This window comes from Rhea americana, unplaced genomic scaffold (assembly GCF_003343005.1).
Source record: "Rhea americana isolate MKP2758 unplaced genomic scaffold, rheAme1 scaffold_28, whole genome shotgun sequence".
Taxonomy (NCBI): Eukaryota; Metazoa; Chordata; class Aves; order Rheiformes; family Rheidae; genus Rhea; species Rhea americana.
The window spans coordinates 4,684,097-4,710,335 of NW_028186401.1; the positions used below are offsets into that span (position 1 = coordinate 4,684,097).

Consider the following 26,239-nt stretch of genomic DNA (forward strand, 5'->3'; position numbering starts at 1 on the left):
GGTTCTGAAGCTTTTTTCCATAGAAGTTCCGATGATTTCTAAGCTTCAGGACACAGGAATGTTGTTCAGAGCCATCTTTCCCACACCTTGCCCATCAGGGCTGRTGAGCTCGCTACCATGTATGCTGGCTAGTGTCCCCTCTTCCTTCCACAGGGACAGAAAAACTTGCCTGGCAAGTTTCAAAGAGGRGTTGATGTCAAAGATAAGAAAAAAAGCATTTCCTTTCATTGAATTATRCATGCTTAAAACAAACAAAGTGGAGTAAGTTATCAGGGCCATTAGTAGTGACTTTGATTGGACTCTTCATAGAGTAGACAGTTGCTTTGCTTTCATTACAGCAATTAGAGAGGGGGTCTCACCTGAACCTCCCTCAATTTATGTAAGACATTTGAAAGAAAAACAGATAAAATCACCAARTGTCCCTGTGAAATTCAAACCCAATCTGTTCAGAGTATAGGTTAATGAATGATATTGTGGGTAGCTGACCTGAGGGATTTTTGCTATGTAAAAGTTCTAGCTTCCATCAAAGTGAAATAAATACTTTGCTCTTTTTTTTTTTTTTTTTTTTTTTTTTTTTTTTTTTTTTTAAGAAGCTATGCTTGGAACAGTCATGCACAATGAGTGTCTTTCTTTTAGCAGTGTTTTACAAGATAACTTGCAGTATTGCATGTAGCTTCTTTTCTACTTGTTTCCCTTTTATTCCCTTTTATTACTTGCTTCTGAGTATGATTTTCTACTCTTCAGGCTAGGGTTAATGTGTTCCATTTGACTGCAAAATGTCTCATACATGTGTGACTTGAATATATTATCATATATTCATATAGATCAATATTAATTTTATACTTACTAATTATGTAATGTGACATTATAGAATTATAGTATGTATTATATAAGCATGTAGCAATATATACAAATATATGTTAATGATTATTAGCATATTTGTCTGTAATGCATAACAAAATGAGACAGTTTTTTAAGGTGGCAAAGGAAATGTGCTCTCCTGTCTGACTGAAGTATCAGAAAGACCTCGAGTTCTGCAGGTTCTGTCCTTACTTGAAGTGATGTAGATACTGCATACCCATACCTGAGGTTGCCGTGCGTTGCTGTGCCTCAGAGTGAGCTCTGATGCTGAAAGTATTAAGACAATAAGGAAAAGCCTGGCAACGTGTAACAGAGATAAAACCCTTAGCATTCACGGTGTAACTATAGCAACTCTAACTTCTCTCTTTTTTTTTTTTTTTATTAATACTTTTGAAAGCAGAGGCGTGTAGGAGATGTGTAGATATCAGCATGGAATTAGAGGACTTAGCCCTTAGACTAAGTCTTGGAGGACGTGAAACTTTGGAAAATGTCCGTTAAAAAGTTAGTTGGAAGCTTTCTTCCTAAGGCTTTTTACTCTGTAATTTATTTGCCTCTGTGTTATGTGCAAAAGCATGATACCATCATCATTTTATTTTCATACACATCTCTAGAGAGAAGCAGATAAGCGYAGTTGCACTCGAAATCATGTGTGTGCAGCAAGTAGGCGATAGATGTGTGATACGAGTCATTCTTCAGGCTTTGTTGTTATGACACTGCCGTCATCGGGGCTTGTCGGGTCACGGGTGTGAGAGACGGCGCTCTGGATTGTGCAACGTGTGTGCCGCTTAAAGCGAACAACACAAACCCAACTGGCTAACCGAGAGAAAGAAAGCCAAGATCCAGGATAAGTGAAGTATCCACTCAAAAGTTAGGACTTGTAAACTTAGTTCTCTTTGGAGACGAGATGAGGCATGTGTGGGGTTCCCCCACCTCTGTGTCCGCCTCATCTTCCTTCCCCGACTTCCCGCTCCGTTGTTTCATGTCCTCTTTCCTCTTCCAGCCTGTGCTGTCCCTCTGCTGATCCTGCAGGGCCTTCCCCCGTTGTGATTTATTGCCTGGGTGAGGTATCCGTTCATCGGCGCTTTTGGACCGTCCCCACTAGTTTTCCACTGGAACGTGGCTCGAGCCCCTTTGTTTTGCAGTCTGGGCTGCGGACATGCTCCGTCAGCTGCCAGCTGGATCGTCGGCATCCTGGCTCAGGGTCCCTTCCAGCTTCGCCATCTCTTCTGTACTTTTCCCTTTTTTTTTTTCGCCTTCTCCTCCTCCCTTATCCCCCTGGATTATGGAAAAGAAGTTCAGATTTTCCAGGTTTACCGAAGGGRGAAAAGGCAAGGGGAACAGGCACGCCTCGTCCAATAACTGCTTTTCCAATTCCCCGTGGTAAGGAAACTCCTCTCTGGAATGATGGTGTTTCCAACCAGATCCTGTTTCTCAAGCCGAATGACGGAGGTGCTGGGAGAGCCCCGCTCCCGTCAGTGGCCGGCCAGCTTGGGGGCAGTGCTCTCCTCGTTCTCCATTTACTTTCCACTACCCTCGTTCTCCGTGAGAGCTCCCGGCAGCCGGCGTTTCGTGCTCTCCAAGGCTTGCGGGTGGAAGGAGAGCGCAGCCGGGCTGTTCCTAGATGTAAGGGCTGGCCGCCTCCGCCGCTCGCTCCCTCCCGCCCGCCCGCCGTGCCGCGGGCCAAGCCGATGCTAGCACGTGGCCGTCTCTCGGGGGCTAGGTGGACTTGTGTGGCCCGGTGACATATGGAGGAGTCTGGTCCTATCATTTATGCAAACACTAATCACTCTTGACTCGATTTAACCTGCTTGTCCTAAGCTTAAATACGCTGTTTATCAAGGGTGGGATTTTGAATTGCGGTTACACCAGTGTGAGCTTCTGAGAGAGGCTGCCTAGCTGGCTTGACAGCTATCTCCTCCGACAGCGGCCTCGCTGCGGCTGGGGTGTTTTATAGCTGCTGTCGGGCACAGTTCTGAACTCAGKCCGGTTAAGGATAGCGAAAGAAAAAAGGTGGCTTCAAGCTACCCTACCCAAATCCGTGTTCGTTGTCTTGGTGTGCGAGCTGACACAGCCAAGGATTGAGCTTGTCGGATGTAATTTAAAAACGAGGGAACGTTTTATTGCCCTGGCTCTTCTCCAGGGAGCTAAGCGTGTATTGGTGGTATCTGTTTGGGTTAGAGCAGATCGAAAAATAACACCTTTTTCAAAAAGAAAATACCCAGTATGTTTAGCGGAGAGAAAAGAATGTCCAGTTATTGCCAAAATTGTCATTAATGCCTTTGCCTGAAGGCTGAAAAAATGAAACCGTAATAGACATTATGGATGCAAATACACTTCTGTTAGGGTTTTTAGAGAGAAAGGATTTTCTGAATAGCTGTAGTCTGTTTCCACACTGCTAATTACTCGGATCCAGACAGCTAGAAGCATTTCATAAGAAAGACGAGATGCAATATGCTTATGTTTAAATGTCAGGAGTAATCAGAGCTTGGGAATTTTTAAAAATAAATTAATTATGAATCTTAATAAAGTAAATTTGGCCATGGAAGTCATACTGTTGCTTTTTCAGTCCGAAGTGTAGAAGAAAGAATTAACAGATGATCCTGGTATGCATTAAAACTACTTTGACTTTAAAAAGTTAGAGGGATTTGATTGTTTTTAATTTTACATTTACTGAATATGAATATAAGTTTGCAGTTGCTGCAGTCAATGGGAAACATCCTGCTAGTCTTGGTACGGGGATATCTGATATGCAGTATATTTATTGGTGCATCAAGCTACAAGTGTACACGACTGTCTAATGGAGAATTTCTGTTTACACCATGTACTTCAATGGTGTGTGTGAAGCCTTTAAAAAGGCATTTTAACTTTGGAATAAACTCTTGAGAATTTGCAATCACTTTGGGGGGAAATGAACACAAATTGTAAAGCTGTTTTTAGCTCTGYGTTTAAATCCGTGGATTTACTGAGCATATATGACTGGATGTATGCGGGCAAAGGAAAGTATCGCTTTCTAACTCTTTCTGCTTTGTGCCCTTAGAATGTGAAAGCTTCCTGGAGGATGGGCTGAGCAGCGTCTGTGCCTCGTCACGGGGAGTCCTTAAAAGAGAGTCCGGGAGCGAGTCTGAGCTCTTCCCCTTGCCTGGTGATGGGATGGAAGACATTGTCTTTGGAAAGGTAAAAAAGAGTGGTTAAGATGTGGTTAAAAAAATTGAAGCCTGGTTCTATAAATCCATATTGCAAACTTGGTTAATTTTGGTTTCAGTGGTGATTTCTTTCTCTAGAAACCTGGTAGCGATTATCGTGAAACAGAATCTGTGGGAAGGAACTGGTAATCTAAAATTACGTGCGGCAGAATACCAAAAACTTTGCAAGCCCCTGATGTTAAAAAGATGAAAGTAATTTTGGCTGTCCAAAAGTAAATCCAACATTAGAGAAACAGTTGAAAAAGTAGATTTTCTTGCAAGGTTATTAGGGATAGCATAGGCAGTATGAAAGCCATCTTTAACTAACATAACAAAGACGTTTTCTCCTGGAAACAATGACCTCTCCACTGGCACCTTCAAAATCATATACTGTAATTCTCAGAAGAACCAATTTATTTTTTGTCAGTTCAATGCAGCTCCCCTAATAGGAAGGAAATGCTCACTCTAAATACTTAAGGCCAATTCTAGTGAATAGTTTTGTTGCCTAGACAACATACCTCTAATGCCTTTTTGCGTGCAAGTAGAAGGAACATGTTTTCAAGTTTGCTGATGATCAACAACAGAAGTCATTACTAACCTTTGTCATCTCTGTGCCCTTTGTGGTTGCTTGCAGATGAGAAGAGGAGGGAAGGGTGGGTGAGTACTGCGGTACAGAATCATCCTCTTCAACAGCAGATACCTTGCCTCCCATTTGGCCTTCAGTCTTTGTCTTCAGCACCGTACAGCCTGAATATATTCTGAGGGCGGCTGGGTTTTCCTTTTTAACGATCTTGCTTATAATTGATAGTTCTTGCCATAAGCAGATGATTTAAAAAAAACGAAAAAAGCACTCAGAAAGAGTAGAGCGCTGCAAACTGAAGCAGAGCGTGAGCCTCCTTAGAGCAGTCATCTCAGGGACTTTGATCCAAACTCCATGGAAGCTTCCACTTAGGTTCTGCATGGTTTTAGCTAGCTCAGACTTACCTATTTGAACACTAGGTTCCTGCTCTGAAAAAATAAAATTTGGAATATTTTTCAAGCTTGCTTTGAGAGAAATATATGTAATGAACCAAAGTTCTCTTTGGTTAAAGCAAATCAGACGATGGTGAATRTTTTCCAGCAGGACGGGAAACACCACAGCCTGGACTAAGTGATCTCATGTGCTATAAATGAACAGTAAAGTCATCYCTAATGAATGTTGTAGGGCACAATGCTCACCAGCCTCGCCCTTTCCCACCTTCCTTTCGAAGTGCTGGGRGACCCTGGATTTTGAGAATCCAAGGCCTTTTGGCAGAGCAGAGCACTGTCTTCAATTTCCTTGTGCAGACTGGCATGAATTACAGCAAGAGATTTTGCGATTTGAGTCTGGTTTAATAATGGTATGAGGGTGGGTGAGATAAGAGTGCTGTAAGAACACAGTAAAATATATATGACACAGAATTTTGGCTTTTTCCATTTCTTATGTGGAAAGTTTGTTTCTCCAAAGATGAGAAAAAAGAAACCCAAAACTTAAAATTGGTAATGCAACATCTTTGGCATGCCATAAAGAAAAGAAAGAGCTGATGGGAAAGTGGATCTTCAATGACTCCATTGCCAATGGAGAAAGGATAGACTGAGGAAATTATTTTCTTTATAGAAAGGGAAACCTTTTATTAAATTGGCAGCCTTCGCAGTGCTCTCATGATGTGGTGGGTTGCAGATTTCATCTAGAGATGGGTAAAGTTCAAAAGATTCATGAGTTTAGTTTAGGAAGTTATTCAAAGCTGATCTCAACTTCAGTCACTCTTTTCTGTCTCTGCTCTGCTGACTAACTCGACTTGATTCCTTGTCTCCGTTCTCAGAATTCATTTGTCTATCTCTTTCTCAGCTGTTTGTATAAGAACCAGAGATGTCTATTCATCTTTGTGGGCTTGTTCYTTAATTCGGTCTCTTTGCTAGACTCCAAAGCACAGCTGGTGGAAATGAGTGTTACAAGTATTTTTTTTAACATTCATTAAAATAAGGGCTGGATTTAATCTTTCTTTTCAAAAATACTCTAATTTACATTTCTTGATTGTAGTTGGCTAGCTCTGAGTCTATTAAATATTGCAATTCCTGTATTAAACCAGGAAGAGAGAGAACACGTTTATGAACAGAAAGAGAATCTCAAACCTTTCAGTGTCATGATTCTTGCTATTATTATCCTGTTCGTGTTTACYTTGTGTATGGACAAGGGTTAAACTGCCTTCTGTTAGAGTGTTTTTATTATACAAGACGCCCTTCCTCCATTAAAAAGGGTTTTGCGTAGTGGCAGGAGTGAGAGGATAGCCGTTAATCCAGAATTAACTGTTAAAGGAAACTTCAGTGGAACAAGCCATTGCCTGTCAAGGCTGTCTTGTTGTGAGTGTCTACTGCTTCCATAAAAATCAGTTGAAATTAATAGATTTTAAGCCCTAGTTCTGCCCCAGGGCGCTGAAGAACCGGGGTGTGTTGAATCGTGAGATCTGCAGGTGCCTTAAGCTGGCCCTGATGTTGGGTGTGGGTTCTCCATGGTGACTGCTTCCTTGCTCAGAGGAACATGGACTGAGYGGAGAGCACCCAGGTTCAGGGGGCTCCTGGTTAAGCCTGACTTGTTTTTTCAAACTTTAAAGGCTGTTGTTGAAACCTAGAAATCACTTACAACAYGCGTTCTAGGGCTTCAGCAAAATGCTGTATTTTGTATACAGCCATCTGTGCAGATTTTGCAACACCCTCTGTCCTGAGTGATTAATGCAGCATAAGGTCATTTCTCACAATCATCTTGTAACTTCCTGGGGCGTAGCCCATACGGCTTGCTCATCTTAACTTTTAACCTGCCACCAAAATTCAGCATTACTTGGAAGTTTTTAAATCTGCCCTTTGGGAAATGATTCACCTGACTGGCCCATGAGAAGTCAGGAACCTGCAGTTCATTGTCAAAGAAAGGGGCTGTAACTCACATTTGGTTTCTGCCTTTGTTCTGGTTTGACAAAGGAAATGGAAAAGATTTACATATTTATGGGTTTTTTTTTATTTTTTAGAATTATTTTTTCTCTCTTAAAAAGAAAAAGAAGAAGCACACAGGAATAAAAGTTTGAAGAGAGGGGCTTTCATCAAGGGTAGAGCAAGCCATTCCAAATCATAAAATTGATAATAACCAAATAATTGGTGGCCACTCTTGAAGTTAACTGTGGGGAGTGAATAAAGCGACCCTGCTACATTATGTTGCTTTTTGCATGTTGTTGTTATGAAAAACTTCGATATAATCAAAGATTTAAAACAAAGATTCTWTATTTAATCTTTTAATGCCATTTATCAAGACCTATGGAAGAAGGGAGTTAGTTGAAGTTACCTTACCTTCCCCCCCTACCTCCACATCCATGGGAGGATCCTCCATGAAGAAGAACATACACTCTTCTTGGGTCTTACCTCATTTTTTTCTTATAAGCTTCTTACTAAATAAAGAAAATAAAGACTGGTTTTGACAGCAAAGAAAATGCACACTAGCCTGTCTGAAAAAGCAGTAAGTTTTATGAGTTTTATGGTTGTAATTAAAAGCTGAATTCATTGAGGTGCAACAAAGCAGGTCTAATTTGAAAAGAAGTAATGTTTCTTTAATGTTTCATTTTTCCTGTAGGAAAAGAACAAATTAAAGATCCATTTCTTTTTTGCAAACAGAGGGGTTTTTTTGTTTTTGTTTTTTTTTTTTTTTTTCTCAAATAGGATTAAGCAGCAATGCATATTTACTGGCACTTGGCCGGATAGCTAATTTTTTTCAGAGGTGGCTTCAATATAGATGATTTTTAGCTGTGTCAGCCACACTTGGCACTTTCCAGGCAAAGTCCTAATCCTTTGTCCTGGTTATTTTGCTTTGTTTCAAAAAGACATCATTTAAATTAAGACAGAATATTTTAAAGGGGATAAACGTGGGCCACAAGTTCAAGAAAGTTGCATAGTGCTTTCTCTAGCCTGTCTGACGGTCAAGSTAAAAGTTGAAATGGACCATATATATTTCACGTTTTTTACGTTTCTCTTTGAACTGCAGTTTAACGATCGAAACCCCAAAACCTCCCTGCAAGGGAAGCAGTTTTCATTCTGAACTTTAAACTGGAGCAGTATTTGTGATCCATAAAAATTCCTCTCTTTACTCCGGAGCTAATTCCCCCGTATATAATTTGGTATTCTGCAATATTGTCGCTATATTTGCATCCAAYTTATAATGTTTCCCAAGTGCCCTGTCCTTCCACTGTACCACTGGCATGTCGTCGTCTCTCCTCCTGCTGTGCTGCCCTAACGTCTAACAGTATTTTCCTGCATCTCAGGAAAGCAAAACAAACTGCTTCCTCTTCTGAGGTAGTATTATCCACATAATGACTACTTAATTTGTCTGGATTTAAGCAATTCGGTAAGCTCTCATCATGAGTCATACAAATATCAGATTATCTTGCATACTGCCAAACATAATCAAAAACTTTACAGCTCATCCATTTCATTCTCCCTCGTTTTAGCCTGGGCTTCCCGTTTAAATGCGTGTCAAATCCATTATTTTAAATTTGCAGTTTAAGTTTACCATTAAAATGTTCTTACACAAATTCATCATTAACATTTGACATTCCTTACTGTGAAATTAATGCTTCTGATGGGATGTATTTTTAGTGTACTGTTTGGTGTTTGAGAAGTTCATTGTTCCTGGATATTGTGCTGTGGATGCTGKTTTTTTTCTTTTTTCTTTGATGGATGAGAAGGGGGAAATAGTGTGACAGTATCTATTTAAACCATCTTAAGAACGCTATTGTGTACYTTGTAAACGAAAAGAAGAAGAAAAAATAGATGGCCAAATTTGAACTCGGGCTTTTTCTTAAACTGCGAAATGTCTCATTGGGCTCCACCCTGAACACTTCCATTTCTTTGCATTTAATTCCCAAGAAGCTTTTAGCTTAGGATTTATACCGGTCAGGGCTCCGGCGAGCGCAGCCCCTGGAGGAGCTCGGGGAGCGGGCTGGCCGCGGCCGTAGCACGCCCCTTCGTCCCGTCCCTCGCGTTTCGTGGTGCCCGTCTCCCTTCTGAGAAGGGCGCGTGGTGGTGGTGGTGGTGGTGGTGGTGGTGGTGGTGGTGGGCTGTCCTCTGCCGGAGCGCGGCTCCGCGAGCGCTCCGCTGCCGCTGAGAACCCCGGAGCCTGCTGGCTGAAGACAGCTAGCTGCTGTGGCTTTGGTGAATAGTCTATTATATATGACCTGACAGATCGCTCTGCATATTATTATTTTAAATGATACAGTGCAGGGCTCTGCAGGAGAATAAATTGAAACTTCCCACGTCGGTCCCTCGGGGCAAGCACCGCTTCAGACGGAGGGTGATGTCATGAACATGCTTGTGTTTTCTATACTAGCCACGGGGAACACAGAATAATCATAGGCTGGTTTTAGGCTGTATTGTCAGCATGTGGCCTTTTGCCAAGGAGAACCAGTTTGGGTTCCACTTACTGCTTTTGGAGCAAACTAAACCAAAAATTGCAGGATGAATCAAGAGCTGTAATACAATGCGGCTGATCCTGCGGAACAGTATTTTTCAATTATAGTTGGATTTGAAAAATGTTGCAAACCCTGGCATTAACATTTTGCCTAATGGAAAGTGGTTGGRGATGGGGATTTAAGCCTTTATTTTTGTGTCTGTTTTATACTACTGAATAATTGTTCCTTTTGTGCTGAACRGTGCAGTGGAACATTTTGTTGCCTTTGAGGTCTCAGGGCTACCAGCTACAAGCCTAGCTCAGGTCTCGCAGAGGAGGCTGGAGTTTGTCAGCAGACGTCCCAATGACCCATTGACTCTTAATCGCTCTGCATCATTAACTCCTGGCAAATCTTTGGTGGGTTTACACCCCCCCGACCGATAACAGGTTCGGCTAGACATGGCTGGAGAAGCAGTTTGTTGGAAGCAGGATTCCCTGTGTAGCATGGAATGCCATAAAGTGAAGATGAAGGCACATCAAAGGAACCCCGTGGGGACCCCAGGACTGTGCTATAGGTGACTTACAGAGGTGGAAGAGACAATAACAGCAGGGAGTACTTCAACCGCTTTTGAAAGCAGAACAAAGAGTCTTCCTTCTCTGATGATTAATTTGCCTTATGCTATCAACTAAGAAATCTCACAGCTCTTGTTAAATAATATTTGCACTTATTTAAAATGATAAATGTATTTTTCTAGTTTACTTTCTAATTATTTTTATTCTACTTTTGTTGCAGCAGCCTGAAGAGGAGCAGTCAGCATGTGATGTCACCAGCTCCAGTTCCTCTGCCGATGACACCATGTCCTTGGAAAGAAACTCGTCCCTGGGCAGCGACACTTCCCTTCCCTTCCCACCAACGCTGAATTTCATCAGGCCCAAGGACAGGTACAGTTTGGATGGAAGCTGCATTAACATGGTGGCCGCAGAGGGAAGAGAGGGTGAACCCACTGGCTCAGGAGAGATGGAAGAAGAACTGGATAGTATAACAGATGTGCCTACGCATTCCTCCGTCTTAAGAAGCTCCATGCGACCACTGTCACCTTTCCGTCGGCATAGTTGGGGGCCAGGGAAGAATGCCACCAATGAAGCAGAAATAAATCAGAGGAGGTAAGTGATGAACTACTTTGGTACTTTGCAGCCGCTACTCATGCATATTCGTATAAGCTTTGGATTTGACATGATAAAAAGAAAAAAGAAAAGTGAGGATGTCTCTCTCTCTCTTTTTACTCAGAGTGAAAAAAAAATCTCGTAACATACTTTTTTTAATAAAATTTCAGGATGAAAGTTCTTAATACCTACAGCATACTTCAGTTTTCCAGAGAACAGAAAGAATGACTCAAAGCCTGTTAAAGTGAATGGAAATGCCTTGCAACAGATCTTCCATTTGGATTATCACGGCCCCTTCCAGTATGAAGGATTTTGTTAAAGGAATTATTGGAGTGTTAAATCTCATTGACCACAAAATAAACACAACCGCAGTAGCTCTGGCTTGGATTAAGATATAGTACAGGCTTCAGGGTATTAAACAGAGGTGTAGAGGCTCCTAGTTTGGGGTAGTGGTGACGTGGATAGTTTCCGTCTGACTCTTGATAAATTTTCAAGGAGTTAATTTCATCTCAGTCTCTCATAGACAGTACCACCTAAAACACATTTCCAACATTCTTGGATGTGCCCAGGAAGATTCTCCTTTTTCCCTTTCTTTCTGTCAGAAAATACACTAGCAAAGGTCCTAACAGCAGAGTGAAGTAAGACTGTTTGTGTCAGCTGTCTGAGAAGAAACAGTTTTTCTAGAGCTACTCATCCCTCCAACTCAACTAGGGGCAAAAAGATGAAATAAAAGAAGACAAACACTCCCAAAAAAATGAGTAAACCCCCAGAAGCTTGTACGTTGGGTTCCCAGCCCCCTGCTATGCCCCGTGCATACAGATGCAGTTCAGCTTTCGATTTGCCCTTAGGTAGGTAGATAGATGGGTATAGGTGGATAGATAGGCTTTGCTGGAGGCAGCCGGGGTCAGACCTTTTGCAGTTCGAAGGCAGCAAAGGTTTGATCGTTGTTTTTCATGTATTTGGCTTGTAGAGCATGCTTGGCCAGCTGTTTTTGGAGGTCTGGATGACCTAGCCTCCCTTGACTCTGGGAGAGATCCCAGCTGGGGGAGGCTGCGAGTTGAGACCCAGCGTCGCTCTCCGGTGCTGGTCCATGAGGAGTGCCAAGAGCTGCAGCTTTGCTGGGCCACAGTTATGTTTGTATGCTAAACTGAACTTTGAGTGATGCCATTAGACCCAGCCAYGGACAACAGGTTCCTGGTGAATTGGGCAGTTCGGATGATCCAGTGAGAGACAGGCATCTGCCTTTCGAAATGTAGGCACATCACTTTCCTCAAGTCATTAGAAGCTGTGTATCTTGCTAAAGGAAGAGCATAAAGCCTTCAGATTTTAAAGCCAATGCTGAAAAGCATTAAAGACCCTTCTGGTAACACAGSGTGAAAGGTGACTTTATTATTATTATTATTGCCACCTTTTCTGGACCTCATTCCGAGTCCCCAGGTGATATTTAAATGAATAAAGTAATGCTTATCTTGTAAAGCCACAACATAGTCAGCATCAGATATATAAGCTGGCTTATGATACGACAAGTCCGTAAGCTCATAAACTCATTTAGAAAGATTTATTTTTAAGTGTARGACCTGTTATGAAAGGATTTCTGAGAGTAATAAACTCCATGGCTGGCAATTACTGGTAATACTTAACAGATGGAGTTAAATTCTTACACATCAGAGTTTGGAAGCTATTTATGATATGGAAAAATATGTCTATTGTAAATGTAAGATAATTTGAGTAAAGGAACAGTAATTACTCTCGTATGTTTTCAGATACAGCTGCCACTTCATAAGGCTGACTGTCACATAGGTTGGTTAGAAAAGAAAAGCTGGATGGGTCTTTGCTGCTGTTTTATTTTCTGTTTTTTTCATGCCTTTGATACAAAGAAATTTGGATTATTTTTTTTCTTTCTTCTCTAGCCTTCTCATACACGGCTGCTGTGATGTTGATAATCGTGTTGCTTAATGGGCAGAACAAATAATTGGGGAGTGAAGCCCATACCAGTGACTATCAAACAGACCCGTTAAATTCGGGGTGTTTGGTTGTGCATTTGTTTCATTCACGTCTACTTTTCCATTTAAAGGGGAAAAGCCTGTACTATCATTTGACTCCGCAAGGTGGGATTGCCACCAGAACCAATCCAAGGACGGGGCAGGGTTGCACGGCCCGGATGAGGCAGGGAATGGGACTGCCTTTTGCAACAGTGGCAAGCGGCTAAATGAGCCAAACAAAATGCACCTCCCATCCGAGTGGAGAACTCGCAGCCGCTCCAGCCCCCGTCCAACCCCAGAAAAGTCTTTCCACTTTCRGCTTGCAGCTGAGCCAGGCTTCAGCAGAGCTGCTAGCATAGGACCCGAGGAATCCACACAAAAAGCCGTCTTTTGTATGATTCGATCTTTTCTAGTGTTACTAGAAAAGGTTTTTTCTTCTTGGTAAGAAGGAGGAGAATAAAATTTTGTTCATAGAAAGTATTTTTCTAGCCATCTTAAATAAAATGCCCAGTTCTCCTCCTTGTTCACTTCTGTCCTCAAATCCACTTCATGGATAGTCCTTGTGTCTACATTTTGCTATTAAAGACATAAAAGATAACTAACGAGGCTTCCACARAAGAGATGTTCACCCTTCACTAATTCTTTGCATTCGTAGTGGATATTAAGTATATCTCTTTTAACGACAATGCAGTGTTGTTAATGTTCATGTCTGAGGAAAGAAATGACTGCATTTTTCACTGATRGACTAAGCACTGCAGAACTGAAGCCATTGTTAATCATGGTTGTTAACAGCTTCTGTCAAATAGTTTGTCCGGATTTAAACTTAAAACTGACTTGGGTTTGGCAGCAGCTAAGCTGCAGCACTGTCGATACCTGTTCAACCTTTCTTCTGTTAAAAAAAAAAAATCTGTATGAGAGAGATTCATTTCTTGCTTTAGTACTTCATTTTGAATTTTCTTCAGCAATTCCACTCCCTCTGTTATGTGTGTGATGGAGATGATAATTCTTCAGCTGCCATTTGTTCGTTTTATTCCATTCGATTTGCTGATCACTGTCCATGATTCATTTTCAGTTCAATGCGAGTTCTGGGGGATGGTATAAAGAAGCCTCCCATTCATAGGAGAAGGTACAAAGCCAACTAATTTGACTAACCATTTTGCATTTGAATGTCTACTAACTCCATACAGTCATGTTAGTTAATGTGAGGCCAGTCACTACCTCTCAAAGCTTTCTTCTTCTTCTTCTTCTTCTTCTTCTTCTTCTTCTTCTTCTTCTTCTTTTTTTTAATTTTTATTTTTTTTGTAACTGAGTTGAGCATCCAGCTTGGCTGCTTTCCCTCTTCAGTCTGATGCAGGCCAGTTTTTATGACCTGTAGAGCACATGCTAAAACCATTTCCTTCAGGACAGTACACTGGTAACTTTGAGAAATCTTGAACATCATTTTGTTGGACTTCTCCACATGTAAGATTTGAAGTTGTATTAAAATCATTGTTTACCTGCAAGCATATGCTTAGTTTTTACTTAAAGCACATCAGAGACCAGTGCCAAGCCTTGCGGGATGGGCACCTGAGGAAATGCATGAGGAACAATCTCAAAGTTAAGAGAATTCTCTGCAGATYTGTAGCTGGTGATGGCTCTAGTTTTGCTTTTTTGATGTATTTTTAAAACCATCTTCCTAAAAGTATAGAAAATACATATTTTTGCTTCTGTGTTTTATTGTTTTCTTCCATATGACAAACTTTCAGTTCCTCATCCTTCATGCAGTTACATATTTTCACACATGTAACCCTTGAGCTGTATATTAATATATGAAGTAGGACACTTATTTTTGACTTAGCAACCATGTGTGCTGTCCACTTTTATACATTTAAGTTTAACCTCTCTCMTTCTGTGGCTGAACCTCTGCTGATCTCCCATAGCCTGTTACCTGCCCTCTCGTGGCAGATTATCAGAGGATTTCTTCTCCCCTGAAATGGGTGGGGTTACCTGAGATGTTGGTCTAGGTTGCCTTGATGCATGTGTAAACAAACTTTTGTATCTTCCCATATGGAATAAATGTTACCTTGGCTTTACCATGCATCAGCATAAATGATAAAGCCATATGAGCAGTGCTGTACAGTTCAGGAGATGGCTTTAGAAAAAGAAGAAAAGAGGAAAGACACAGGAAACAACATGTTTTTTGACTTCCATGAAGTCACTTCATTTGCATCGCTCTCTGCTCTGTAGCAAGAAGCGCAGTGCTACTCTTCTCAACTCATGCAAATGAGCATCTTTTTGCTAATTTTCTGTTAATACTCACGCAATTCCTACAGAGGAGCCTTTGGTCGAGCCTCAGACACTGAACTTACACATACCATCAAGAAAGTATGTCTCAAATAGGCAATGGGAAATACTTAGTAATTTCTGAAAAATTATGATAATTCTTTTGTACGCTTTCTCACTCTTTTCTGGCCTCCCAACCATTTTGATATTATCCTCTCTAACACTAATTGCAGAGTGTCAGCCTGAAACTAATTCCAGAAATTTATGTTCCCCCACAAGACTGTTGTATATAATAGCTCTCCCCCTCACTGCTCCCCAAAATCATTTTCTGTAGAGGGCTTTTGCTTGCTATACAATGATCTCTGCTCACTTTTTATGGTGTTGCCAGTAGATGGGTGGCTTACCAACAGGGATTATAATTCTATAAGTCTCTGTTTTCCATAGCTCTTGCCAAGAGGTCTTTATCCCTCTCTGAGATCTTCCACCACTTCCAGGCTTCCTCCTGCATGTGTGCCTGCTTTCTTTCTCCCTCCAGCTCTCCCTCACTCCTTTCTTCTGCCTTCCTTCCTTGCCCTTTTAGATTGTCACTGCAAAGTGGTAGGAATCATGAGTAAATGCATCTTTTTAAAAATGTGCTATCTAGAGTAAATGTTATATCATTTCTTTAAGAAGGAAAATTCTCTCTCCTTCCATTCATAAGTACACACAAGAATTACTGACTCTTGCAAACAAATCTGTGAAAGGAAATTGGTCTAAGAACAGCTCCAGTGGCCGAGACCAAAGGTCCATCTGGACCAGCATTGTAGTGGCCATAAGCAGATGATCAGGGAGCGTRAACTCCAGGAAATGTGTGTGATACCTCCTCATCATCCTTTCTCAGTTTTCACCTACCTTCTACTCAGAGGATTTCCTGAGTCCCCCAGAGGCTGAACACACTGCAGGGAGTGCAGACTGAGGAGATGTATAATGCAGATAGGCTTATGTGGCCGTGAAGACTTGGTTCTTGTATGCCCTCAAGAAAGTATTTAATCCCCTTCCCTCACTAGTACTTCCCTCTTGAAATGTTTGCGTATTTGGGGAATGTGTGCCTTYATAAAGCATGTTCATGGCGATGTGCTGAGAGCTGTTGGTAAAGAGCTTTGGTGTGCAAAGTACAGGTACTTTAGATGTGTCCTCACCCAGTCAACATCCTCGATAAAACAAGTAGCAATTTTTTGAACTCCTGTCCTCAAACCGTTCCTGAATTTTCCCCTTGTTTTGTATTGTGTGTGGAAATGACATAAGGATGTAGCAAAGGACATGCACAGTCAGTGGCTTTAAACCTTGCTTTGTGCCATCTGAGCTTTCTGGCACTCACAGAACCTGGCACAAGGCTGCAGAAGCGTATGCAGCCCTTTTCATAGGCTTCTGGCCTGGAGGAAAGTGCGCTCTGGCCATGTCCTCTCCTTGCGTGGATCACATGCCAGAGGCTGGGAGAAAGACTTGGACAGTACTGTGGGCCAATCTGTGCTGATTCAAAATTCCTTTCAGACAACATATGTTTCCTGGACAGCTTTTGAAGTTTTTAGGGGTCTTTTATACACTGTARCTGACAAGAAGAGCCTGCAGTTGGGCCATAACTGCACAGAGGAAAAATAACAAAAAGCAGTATTTAAAATGACAACCAAAAATATTTGCATGCTGTATTTACATCTCCCATCTTTCATGATGTAACTTTGGGGGTATACTGAAAATTTTTCTAGTCAAAATACTATTTCAAGGACTCTGATTTGAATTAACCACAAGTTAATAGTGAGACAAGCACGTTTTTTTCCCTACCCTCTTTCACTGATTTTCTGTGCAACATTAAGAACATCACTCTCCTTTCTTGTTTTACTCAAGTCTTTTTTTTTTTTTTTTTTTTTTGAGGTTATTAATACTTACATGGAAGGGACTTGCATGTTTAAATGTTTGTAAGGGATTCTTTTTCTGATTTTGGATGAGAGAGGCCAGAAAAATACTAATTATCACTAACATAATGGCTACATGATTCTTAATGCAAAATTGACTTYGGTGTATTTGGTCCTGTTTTGTCTTAAAACATCTCTCCCCATGAGGAATGGTTTGTCCAGTATGTTTCGTACTTACTGATGGGATTGGTCTGCGGAAAGCATAAGCTGTCTTACCACCCATTCGGTGGTAACTGAGGACCTCCGTCCTTTGGGGGAGTCTGGTGCATTCTGACAGCCAGAAATACATGTTACCCATTGCATTGTTCGGGGAGGTGTTTTTTTTCCTGAAGACATGCATGAGTGAGAGTCTTTTAACATTCCCCTGTTCCGTAACAGTCCAATAATCACAGCCCTTCTCCTTTCTTTGCTTCTTTTGATGTTCCTAGTTTGAGCTGGTGTCCCTCTGGCGTACAGTTCATTGCCATGGGTCCTGACTTTAATTGTAGAAGGTATGGTATAAATAAATGTGCAGCAGCAGCAAAGGAGCACTGCAAAAACTGTTTTGTCGGCTTCTCGTGTGCAGGCTTTTTCCGTGCTGCTCTGGCTGAACCGTGCACGTGTGTGTTTGCTTCGCCTGCTTTTTCGGCGATTAGGCTTGGTAATGGGTCTTGTACAGATGGGTGCAGGTGAAGGTGGTGGCTGCTTTTCATCGCCCTTGCGTGTTAAAGAAGCTGCACTGTTGGGTTGGAACTGCTGTTTCTCTCGATGATTTTAAGGTGCATTTTGCAGCAGCGATAATCAGAACGGTAATTGTGACAGCAAAATAATCAAAGTGAGAGTTAATGTAATTCAGCGCTGCTTTGTTCTGGACAGATCTTATAAAGGATTTAAGTTTGTACAGACTTGCTCTTTGTAAATTGAAAGCTCTAGTTTCTTCTTCARAGAGGCTAATCATGTAAAACCTTCTGTAAAAAACCAATCTGATAGCCATAGATGAAAATTTCCCAGACATTTAAAATACGCGTCGTCTGTAAGGAGTCCCAGTGTTGAGATTAATGCTTTCAGGTCAGATCTTTACCTGATAATGTGCATTAACATAACAGCAGGCCTGTCTCCCAGATTTTATAGCTTCTGTTTTCCTCTGGCAGTTCTTGCTTGTTGTGGGTGGAGGTTTTCAAATCTTTTTCTGAAGACTAGATACTTAGAAAGAAGGCAATCTGCACTTGAAGTTACGGAATTAGTTAGAATTAATTCCGTAACTAACTAACAATTATAGACCAGTACTACCAGCTGATGGCTATTTGATGGACTACATAATATTATTTGCAATTTTAAGCTGAGTTATTTGTGTCACAACAAGCTGCATGACTTTTTTCTTAATATCATGGTTATTGTCTTGGGATAGAAGAAAAAAAGTTCCTCTGTCCTATATAATCAGTAGTAGTGGGACTGATTTTACTGGGCAGGTGTTTTAGAATAATCTATATAATGCCTGCTACTGATCTATGTCATTGAGTCAAAATCCTCCTAAACAGATTAAACTGTAAGTGCCGCAGCCAGTCCTCTTTCTCATTAACTAGCACGAAAAAGCCTTTACCATAAGCTAAATCTTCTGACTGATGATTTATTGCAGTTTTTGCTTTGAAGATATATTTTTATCAGCCACTTAATACTTCTAACAAAGTATAGAACGTAACTACTATGCAAGTCTACCTGAATTTAAAGCACCTCTGGTTGTGTAAACAATCTCTACAATTTAGAGTGTTTTCCCCCTTTAATTTATTTGAATGCTAGCTRTTTGGCTACTTCAGTGTCATGATTAGTCTGAAGCTGAAATCCACTTGTCCATTTATTCAGGGTAGACCACGCTTCAAACTAGCTGGACTTTGTGCGCATAAGATCAAACCTTATTGATGTAGGTGTGCTAGTGTACCTGGAGGTGAATCTGTAAAGCTTTCACATTAACCCCAAATTGGACTTGCAGTGGGGTTATCAATACTTGGCCACAATGATTAGGAGGGTCRGAAGCAGAAGGTCAGGGTAAGGGAAGATCAGGTGGAAATAATCCCATGTGAAACATTGTTTCAGAGAGTATTAATATTATTTTCTGRGGAGATCACTTGTCTGTCAACAGCAGCTGTCTCTACAGAGATTGGCCAGCCCTTTCGTTCCTACCAGTTCTGCAAGCAAAAGTTTTATAGTAGTGTTGAGTGATCTTCTGTGGCTCTGCTGGACAGACCTAGCTTCATAAGCAAAGGATACTAGGACTGATTGACTGAGGGAGACAACATTTATTGAATTAAGGGGGRAAAAAAAGGGTGGGAGGGAAGAAACCAGCTTTGGCAGAAAGAAGGGCATTGTCAGTGCTACAGCCTTGTGCGGTGACAAGTGCTAAGCAGACTCGGAGGATGTGTCTGCAAGGAGGAATATTGCATTCAGCACAGGGCTGATATCGTGGCTTCTAGGAGCTGTAGTTTTCAAGTACAGGCAGCACTGGGCTGTGCAGGTAGTTCAATTTGGGTGGCTTTATTCCAAGGGGAACTTAGTAAAGCTAACAAAAAAGAATATGTAGAAATATCATAATCTTTAAAAGAGTAATTCTAGATTTTCCTCTGCACCACTCAAGCAGGGGGGGAAGTAGGGAAAAGTCCTTTGACCCAGGAGTTTGAATGGTTATTCCCAAACAAGCGTTGTGTCTCAGAAGACACACAAAGGTGCTGCAATTTGTCCTGAAGAAAATGTAAAGGTAAATCCCTSTGCTGCCACCTTCAAATGGTCATTGAGAAGTAATGTGCTGAGAAATAACTTAAGTGTTTCCCTGTATGGTTCAGTTAGCAATTGCATTCTGCTGTATGACTGAAGGCCCTATGTGATGAAAGACAGCAGGCTGTGGGAATTAGTCAAGATCTAAGCTCCTTGATTTTTCTTCAGTTACAGCCTAGAAGGCCTCGCTGGAGACCCTAGTGAGAACAAGAAGCCCTCAGCAAGCTTGGAGGCTGCTTCTCTGAGCTCCAAGGACCTCCGACGAAGTCCGCTCGCCAGCGATGAGTGTGGGTCCCTGGTCTCGCTCACTGAGGAACTGGAGCAGGGGGAAATCAGAGATTACGATCACCAGGTAAAGCTGTCCRGCTATTACTAGCTTTTCAGAAAACTCTGAGTCAAAGTCATGAAAGTTTTTCGTTCCTAAGTGACTGACTGCGAAGGCTGCCACCCAGCTTATGTAATATTATTTGAGTCTTCATTTTTAACACTGAGATTTTCCACTTTGTTCAAATTTACTACTTGATTATTTGGGGCAACATGGTTGATGGGCTAAATCTTAGGGTGGAGAATAAGTAACTTCCCATTTTTTCCTGCTGATTGCCTGAAAATTAGGAAAGGTTACTTAACTTTCTAGCGTAGATATAGTGATATTGTCAGTAGAGGTGTTACAAGGCTTCAGCAGCTAATGCTTRTGCAGCCTTTTGCAGATCTGAAAATACCAAATACCAAGCAGTAAGTTATCTGTTAAAGTTTTCAGGTTTATTTTCATATTGTAGGAGAAAACAAAGATAGTTTTGCTTTCATAGGCATAACTAAACCCAAAAGGCATGTTGTTAATAAGCAGTAGACGAACAAAAGATTAATGATGTATTAAGCAAATTTAGTGTGATCTCTTTGGAGCAGAAGTTTATGATAGGTATTCAGGACAGATGAGCCTAAATATTCTTAGAATCTCTGTTATTGTTATTGTTCTTATTAAAGAAGCAATTGTAATGTTAAATGTTTGAAATACTCTGGATTTCTGAGCTTGACAGGTTGGCAGTAATGTTTTCTGGGTGCATACCAGAATCATTAGCCAGCTATTCTATTTACCTATCAGAGTCACAGTCATCCATCAAGGCAGTAAACGGGTTGTGCAAGAGCTGACCAGTTAGAGCTGGTATGTCATGACAGCATCATCTCATGCTTTGAGGGATGGCGTTTTTGGGGAGCACACTGTTGAGCATCTGAATTTTTACCATGTTGAACCTCTTGTTCAGGTATAATGAGAAGATGGAATCACAATAATGATTTCGGGGGCAATTAATAACACATTTTGTGATAACCTGCAAGAGAAGGAAACAGTGCCCATCTCTAGCTGTTCCATAATTAGTAGCCTTTCACTTAAAGAACAAAACAAGATTTCACTTGTACAACTCTGCTTCTCTTCTTTGGGGTCTTTGCCTTTCTCACCTATTACATTATACTGGAAAAATGCTTCTGATTGTTTTCTGCTGGTTGACTTTCAGTGTGAATTTTGGTCAGCAYGAGGCTGGAACTGTCATCTGTAATGGGTATGAAGCTGTTGTACTTGACGCATTTGCTCAGTGTGGTTATTTTCTGTTCCGCAGATGCATCAAGGAGCACAGCCACAAGGATTTCATTTCTGTGCTGCTGCCGTTTCTTCTCCACTGACCAAATCTGTGTCTCTAATGGCAATTAGTAARCCAGTGCTGGACAGTGAGTAAACGTGATTTTCCATTATCCTTATCCATTCCACATACTGTACTATTAAGCATGCTCTTTCTTTCCTATATTATGTGAAATACAGATGCTTCACTATTGTATTGGAATTATGAGTAGATAGGCAGACTTCATTCAGTTATATCTTTATTTCCTTCTCCTCACCATATCCCTGGTGTTATGAGTGCTATTTTTTCTTTTTCTTTTCTTAATTAGACTGGTATCAAAACTATGATTTATTAAGTTTGTTGTAGAAAAGCTATATTTGAATTTCGCATCCTTTCAGAATTTCTTCCTCTGATACTGAGATAAATTCTGCTTGAATTCTAATTTTYCTACTTCTGGATTTTTGAAAGTTGAGATATAGAAACCTGGGAATGCATGTCTTGTTCTCACAGAGGGAGCTTGTTGCTATTTCTTTAGTTTGAAAAAGAAAATAGTAAAAGATGATTAGGTGAAATTTTTCAATTTAGTTTCGCTTAACTGAAGCAACAACAACCGTTTAATTTTGCAGCTTCACTGAATTGATTCTTTCAGTTGAAAGAGTCATCTAGAAGGCTGCAGCTGGATGTTCTTCAGAAGGGCCATGTTACACGTTTGCATTTTCTTAATTATCAACCAGAAAACTGATTTGCTTTTTGGATCACGTGTCATCAGTCAAAGATGATCTCTATCTTTTCCTCTTTATTAATATGCCGCTTTCTTGCGGTTGGGTAATACGCATCTTTGGGCTGTTGCATGCAGTTATGTGTGCAGGGCATCACCACATGGCCTTGGGTTCCTGGTTGTCTGTACGCTGTGATTAGCGCTATTCCTTTTTTTTTTTCTTTTGTGGTCAGTAGACCAAGCATCCCTCAGTGGAGTTAGCAGACAGGCAAAGGGTTTATTCGACAGTTGTATGTTTTTGGTGAGTTTTGTTATGCAGCTTCAATCTAGTGTTGTGCTTCTGGAATTGATGCCAAAAATGTTAACTTTAATGGAAGCATCAGATGCAAAGGGAGCTGTATTGAAAAATCAGAAGTTCTGCAAAGCTTAAGAGGAAAGGTACTTTAAAGAAAGGCATTTTAGTAATTTAGGAAGCTTGCTGGAAGAAGCTCACAGAGATTGAGCTTTACAGGAGACACTTGTAAATTCTTTGCCTYGTTCTTCCATGATTAATAAGCATGTGGCCTAACGAGTGTGTCCCCCAGCAACAGTAACCAAAACACCATCAAACTTACCCCATGAAAAGACCAGCTTTTGCTCTGTGTGATGGCGCACCCTCCTTCCTCCTTGTGCTGAAGGCTTTCATTATTTTTTTTAAGCAACCAATTTATTGGCATTGCTTCTAGTTGCTAACCAAACACTATAAATAACTCGGCTAACTCCCAGAAAACAGACTCTCTCCGTGGTTAAGAGAGCCTGGCAGGCTGATGCTTTCCTCCCTCTTGCTTGAGACTTTCCTTCAGGCTCACAGAGAGGGGTTACTGCAATGGAGAATTTGTGCCACCATCTTGGGACTAGATAAATTACAACTTTTCCAGAATTTTCCTGTCTCATGTCCCACATTAAAAATGCCATCAAGGCCTGAGCTAATGATGGACAATGTTTCTTATCCTATCCTCTGTTAGTGTCAGCCTAGCCAGGACAGTCTTTTCTCAAAAGAAGGAAAAAAGAGAAAATATTAAGATACCTAAAGGGATTGTGGAGGAACTATCAACATTCATATTCTGGTTTGAGACAGATGTCTATTAGCTGTGGACACAGATGTTAAAAATGACTAATGCCTTTGTGTGCTCTCCTTTCTCAATAGCTGATTTATGACACCTCCACAAGGTCTTGCTTTTGTAGGAAGGTGGTTTCAGAAAATCTGATGTGTTTGAGGTGTTTGAAGAAAGCATCCAAAAGCATTACTTACCTTGGAAATTTAAGTTATGGATTCTCTTCCCAACTCGGACACTTTCCTTACTTTGGAAACTTCAGTAAATCACTTCATTCTTCCTTCATCAATCTAAAACAAGAATGGTGTTACCTGTTGGAGATGTGACCATTAATAAATGCAAAGCAGCTTAGTGCCTTTTTCAGAAGATCTGGGGTTTTATAATATTTTGACATTCATGTTATTGCAGCAGAATATTTAAGAGTCATGCAAGAATAAATCCTTGATGTAGTGGGGATAAATTCAAGGAAAACTTTAATTGTCCATGTTTCTTCATTCCACTTGCATAATTTTATGGTAGATGTTAAACAACAAAAATTCCTGACCCCCTCCAAATATGTCTGAATAAAAAGGAAGCAACATATTTTGCACRAAAGCTTCAAAAATTAAATCCAGTTAAGTAAATATATGGAGAGCTTTCTCCTRTCTTTCCCGTATATTGGATGTAGCAAGACAAGAGCAACTTCCAAGAACGAGCTTCTAACCCACATTTCATTTGATGTCTCCAAAAGTAGTTGTGGCCGTTCAAAACTGCTAATCCCATAGCATTTCATAGAGGGAGGTCACAAGAGCTGTTGGCTGGAGTGCTCGGAAGATTGCTTTCAGCTCTGGAATAGCAAATTTCCAGTGTGGAGCATTGTTATAAAGCCAGGAACTGCTATAAATAAAACCACTGAAATGGAAGCTGAGCTATGCTGGAGGACGTTGTTCTATTTACAGTAAAGTATTATTGTTCATCTTGACTTTTAGTCTAAATAGATACTACACTACAGAAGAAAGAAAAGGGTGTTTTCCAGTCATGTCCTGGGACAGTAGAACAGCTCTGGCTGAAAGACAGTCTAAACAAAACAGATGTCTGAATCTTACTAGGAATTCTTGAATTTAAATGCCTTCCACTGGGTCCATCTCTAGGATTGTTCTGCATTAGGTGATGAAGTTGGAAAAGCGTGAGCACAATTTTGGTCAAACCCTTGAGGGGTTTGGCGCTTGTGACTAATGGCTGAAGGAAAATTTCAGGAGAGTTTGCTTTGCGTTGAATGTTTTGCATGAATATTCCTTGGCTAATAATCTTGTGTTCTGAATTCAGTCTTGTGGTAAGATATCAGCAATACAAAAGCTTCTCTTTGTGTTGGGTTACAGGCTGGAGGTTGCCATCTTGGGTCAAATGATGAGAAGGTTTGGGAAGTATATTCCTCGGGGATCTTTTAAAAAGCAATTAAAGTAAACTCCTTTTAGTGTGCAGTTTTCAGGAGAGGTCATGAGCAAGTAGCAGGGATTTCCAGAAAGGTGCACAGTACTAGCAGATAAATACAATTTCACATATTGAAATAAGCAGAAGGCAGAGCAGTAACATATTCAAGAAAATATAATTGAACTTGTTTTCATAGTTCTGTTGCTAATGGGAGAATTTATGTCACAAACTGATTGCTGAGTTTAGCACTGTGGTGGAGTGCTTACAGATAAGGACTGAACAGGTTGCAAAGGGGCTTTTTCCATATTGAGGCAGTTTCTTTAAAACAAGGCTGTGAGCTTCAGAAGAAGGTGGTAGAAGAGATGCTTATTTTTTCTGTTTTATTTTTCAGAAGAAAAGAAGTTTAGGTCACTTAGTTTTAAGGTTGGAAGCTTTGAAGGACCTAACATGAGCAAAATGGGGTGGTTTTAGGTGTGGAAGTAGCCTTGAACCTAGTTATGCATGCAGTGAAACTGGCACCCTCTGAAATCTGCACATTCTGCATCTTTTGTTGCTTGTGCCTTTTCTGAAGCTGCTGCTTTGCAGACATTTCTTTTGCTTGGTTTTAGTTTGCTTTGGCTGCTTTCCTCTCCTTTCTATTATTAAATGCATTTTCAAGCATGCTCTAATGTCTGCTGTTAACCCACTTCTCAGCCCCGGGACGGACTCGACCATCCAGACGAATCTCCTTCTCCTTCAGCATCTCTCCGCTCATTCCTAAGTCTAAAACTCTCTTTTCTATTGGCTCTTCTTCCAGTGATGAGGAGGAGGAGTTGGATAGTAAGTAATCATTTTCTGTGCATTGCAGCCAATATGGGTGAAAGCTACTGTGTTTCTGCTTTAAACTTTGCAGTTTTACCTTGCAGACGTTAAACTAACTGCCCTATTGCATGATATCTAACAGCATTATCTTAGTCCTGTATGCGAATGCTAGCTAAGGGCAGAATGAAAGGATTATAATCCAAGAATTTTTATACATCAGCACCCTCGTATCTCATCTGGTTAGCTTTGATCTTTATCCATTTGGTGAATGCTATCATCTGCTGTTGTAATTGGTGATATTGTCATTACCTTTTTATTGTAAGCAAAATCCTTGTCTTGAGATTATTGCGGTACATGGAGTTAAGAGAAGACAGGTCCTTGTCCTCCGCATGCAAGAATACATTGCTCGGTGGGAGTAGGAGACCTGATATTAAAGTCTGGAGAATCTTGATTACGACTTCACAGTTGCCTTGTTGAGCAAAAAAACATAAATTGGGGCCAAACACCTTAAATCTTCAAGGTGTTCAGTGTCTAGGTCTGGACAATATAATCAGAATAGTTTCGTCGTGCAGGAAAGTGTTATATGGTGATTTTTTCTCCTGCTGCAAACTCCATTGCTAGCAGAAGTGTGAATTAAAATCATTTACCCTCCTTTTCTTCTTAAATAGACACATAAAAGACATTGATGATGCTTCCTATTTCTTAACTGTATTTTATTAAAATGTTGGTGAAATGATGACTCTCTTCTGTCTATAGCAAAAATTTAGAATGGCTGTATTGGTTCAAATAAAAGATTTGCAAGGAAACCTACCCCTACCTCATGCTCATACTGGCACGAGGGTTGCTCCTTTCCAGTCTTACAGGTTTTGGTAGCTTCCCTAAGTGGAAAAAAACTCCACACCGTCCACTCTGCATACCTGTTGTAGGTATCGAAATACTTCTTTCCATCCCCTGTGTTGATTGTACATTTGCTCCTYGCTGCAAGAAGCTCCTTGCTTCTGCTCTTTTGGGGGGTATC

General features: G+C 40.8%; 1 protein-coding gene across 13 annotated transcripts in view; it reads left to right on the forward strand.

The window, feature by feature from the left end:
• AKAP13 (A-kinase anchoring protein 13) overlaps positions 1–26,239 on the forward strand; it is a 230,946-nt gene that overhangs the window by 166,430 nt on the left and 38,277 nt on the right. For 6 of the 13 annotated variants that reach the window (XM_085308646.1, XM_085308652.1, XM_085308651.1 and 3 more), the window contains 7 exons: positions 3,899–4,035; positions 10,280–10,650; positions 13,705–13,758; positions 17,272–17,334; positions 19,757–19,940; positions 21,199–21,307; positions 25,114–25,239. In XM_085308646.1, the coding sequence (XP_085164772.1) occupies positions 3,899–4,035; positions 10,280–10,650; positions 13,705–13,758; positions 17,272–17,334; positions 19,757–19,940; positions 21,199–21,307; positions 25,114–25,239 (1,044 nt within the window). The remainder of the gene's footprint in view (positions 1–3,898; positions 4,036–10,279; positions 10,651–13,704; positions 13,759–17,271; positions 17,335–19,756; positions 19,941–21,198; positions 21,308–25,113; positions 25,240–26,239) is intronic. The other 7 variants (XM_085308656.1, XM_085308657.1, XM_085308658.1 and 4 more) reach the window with 5 other exon arrangements.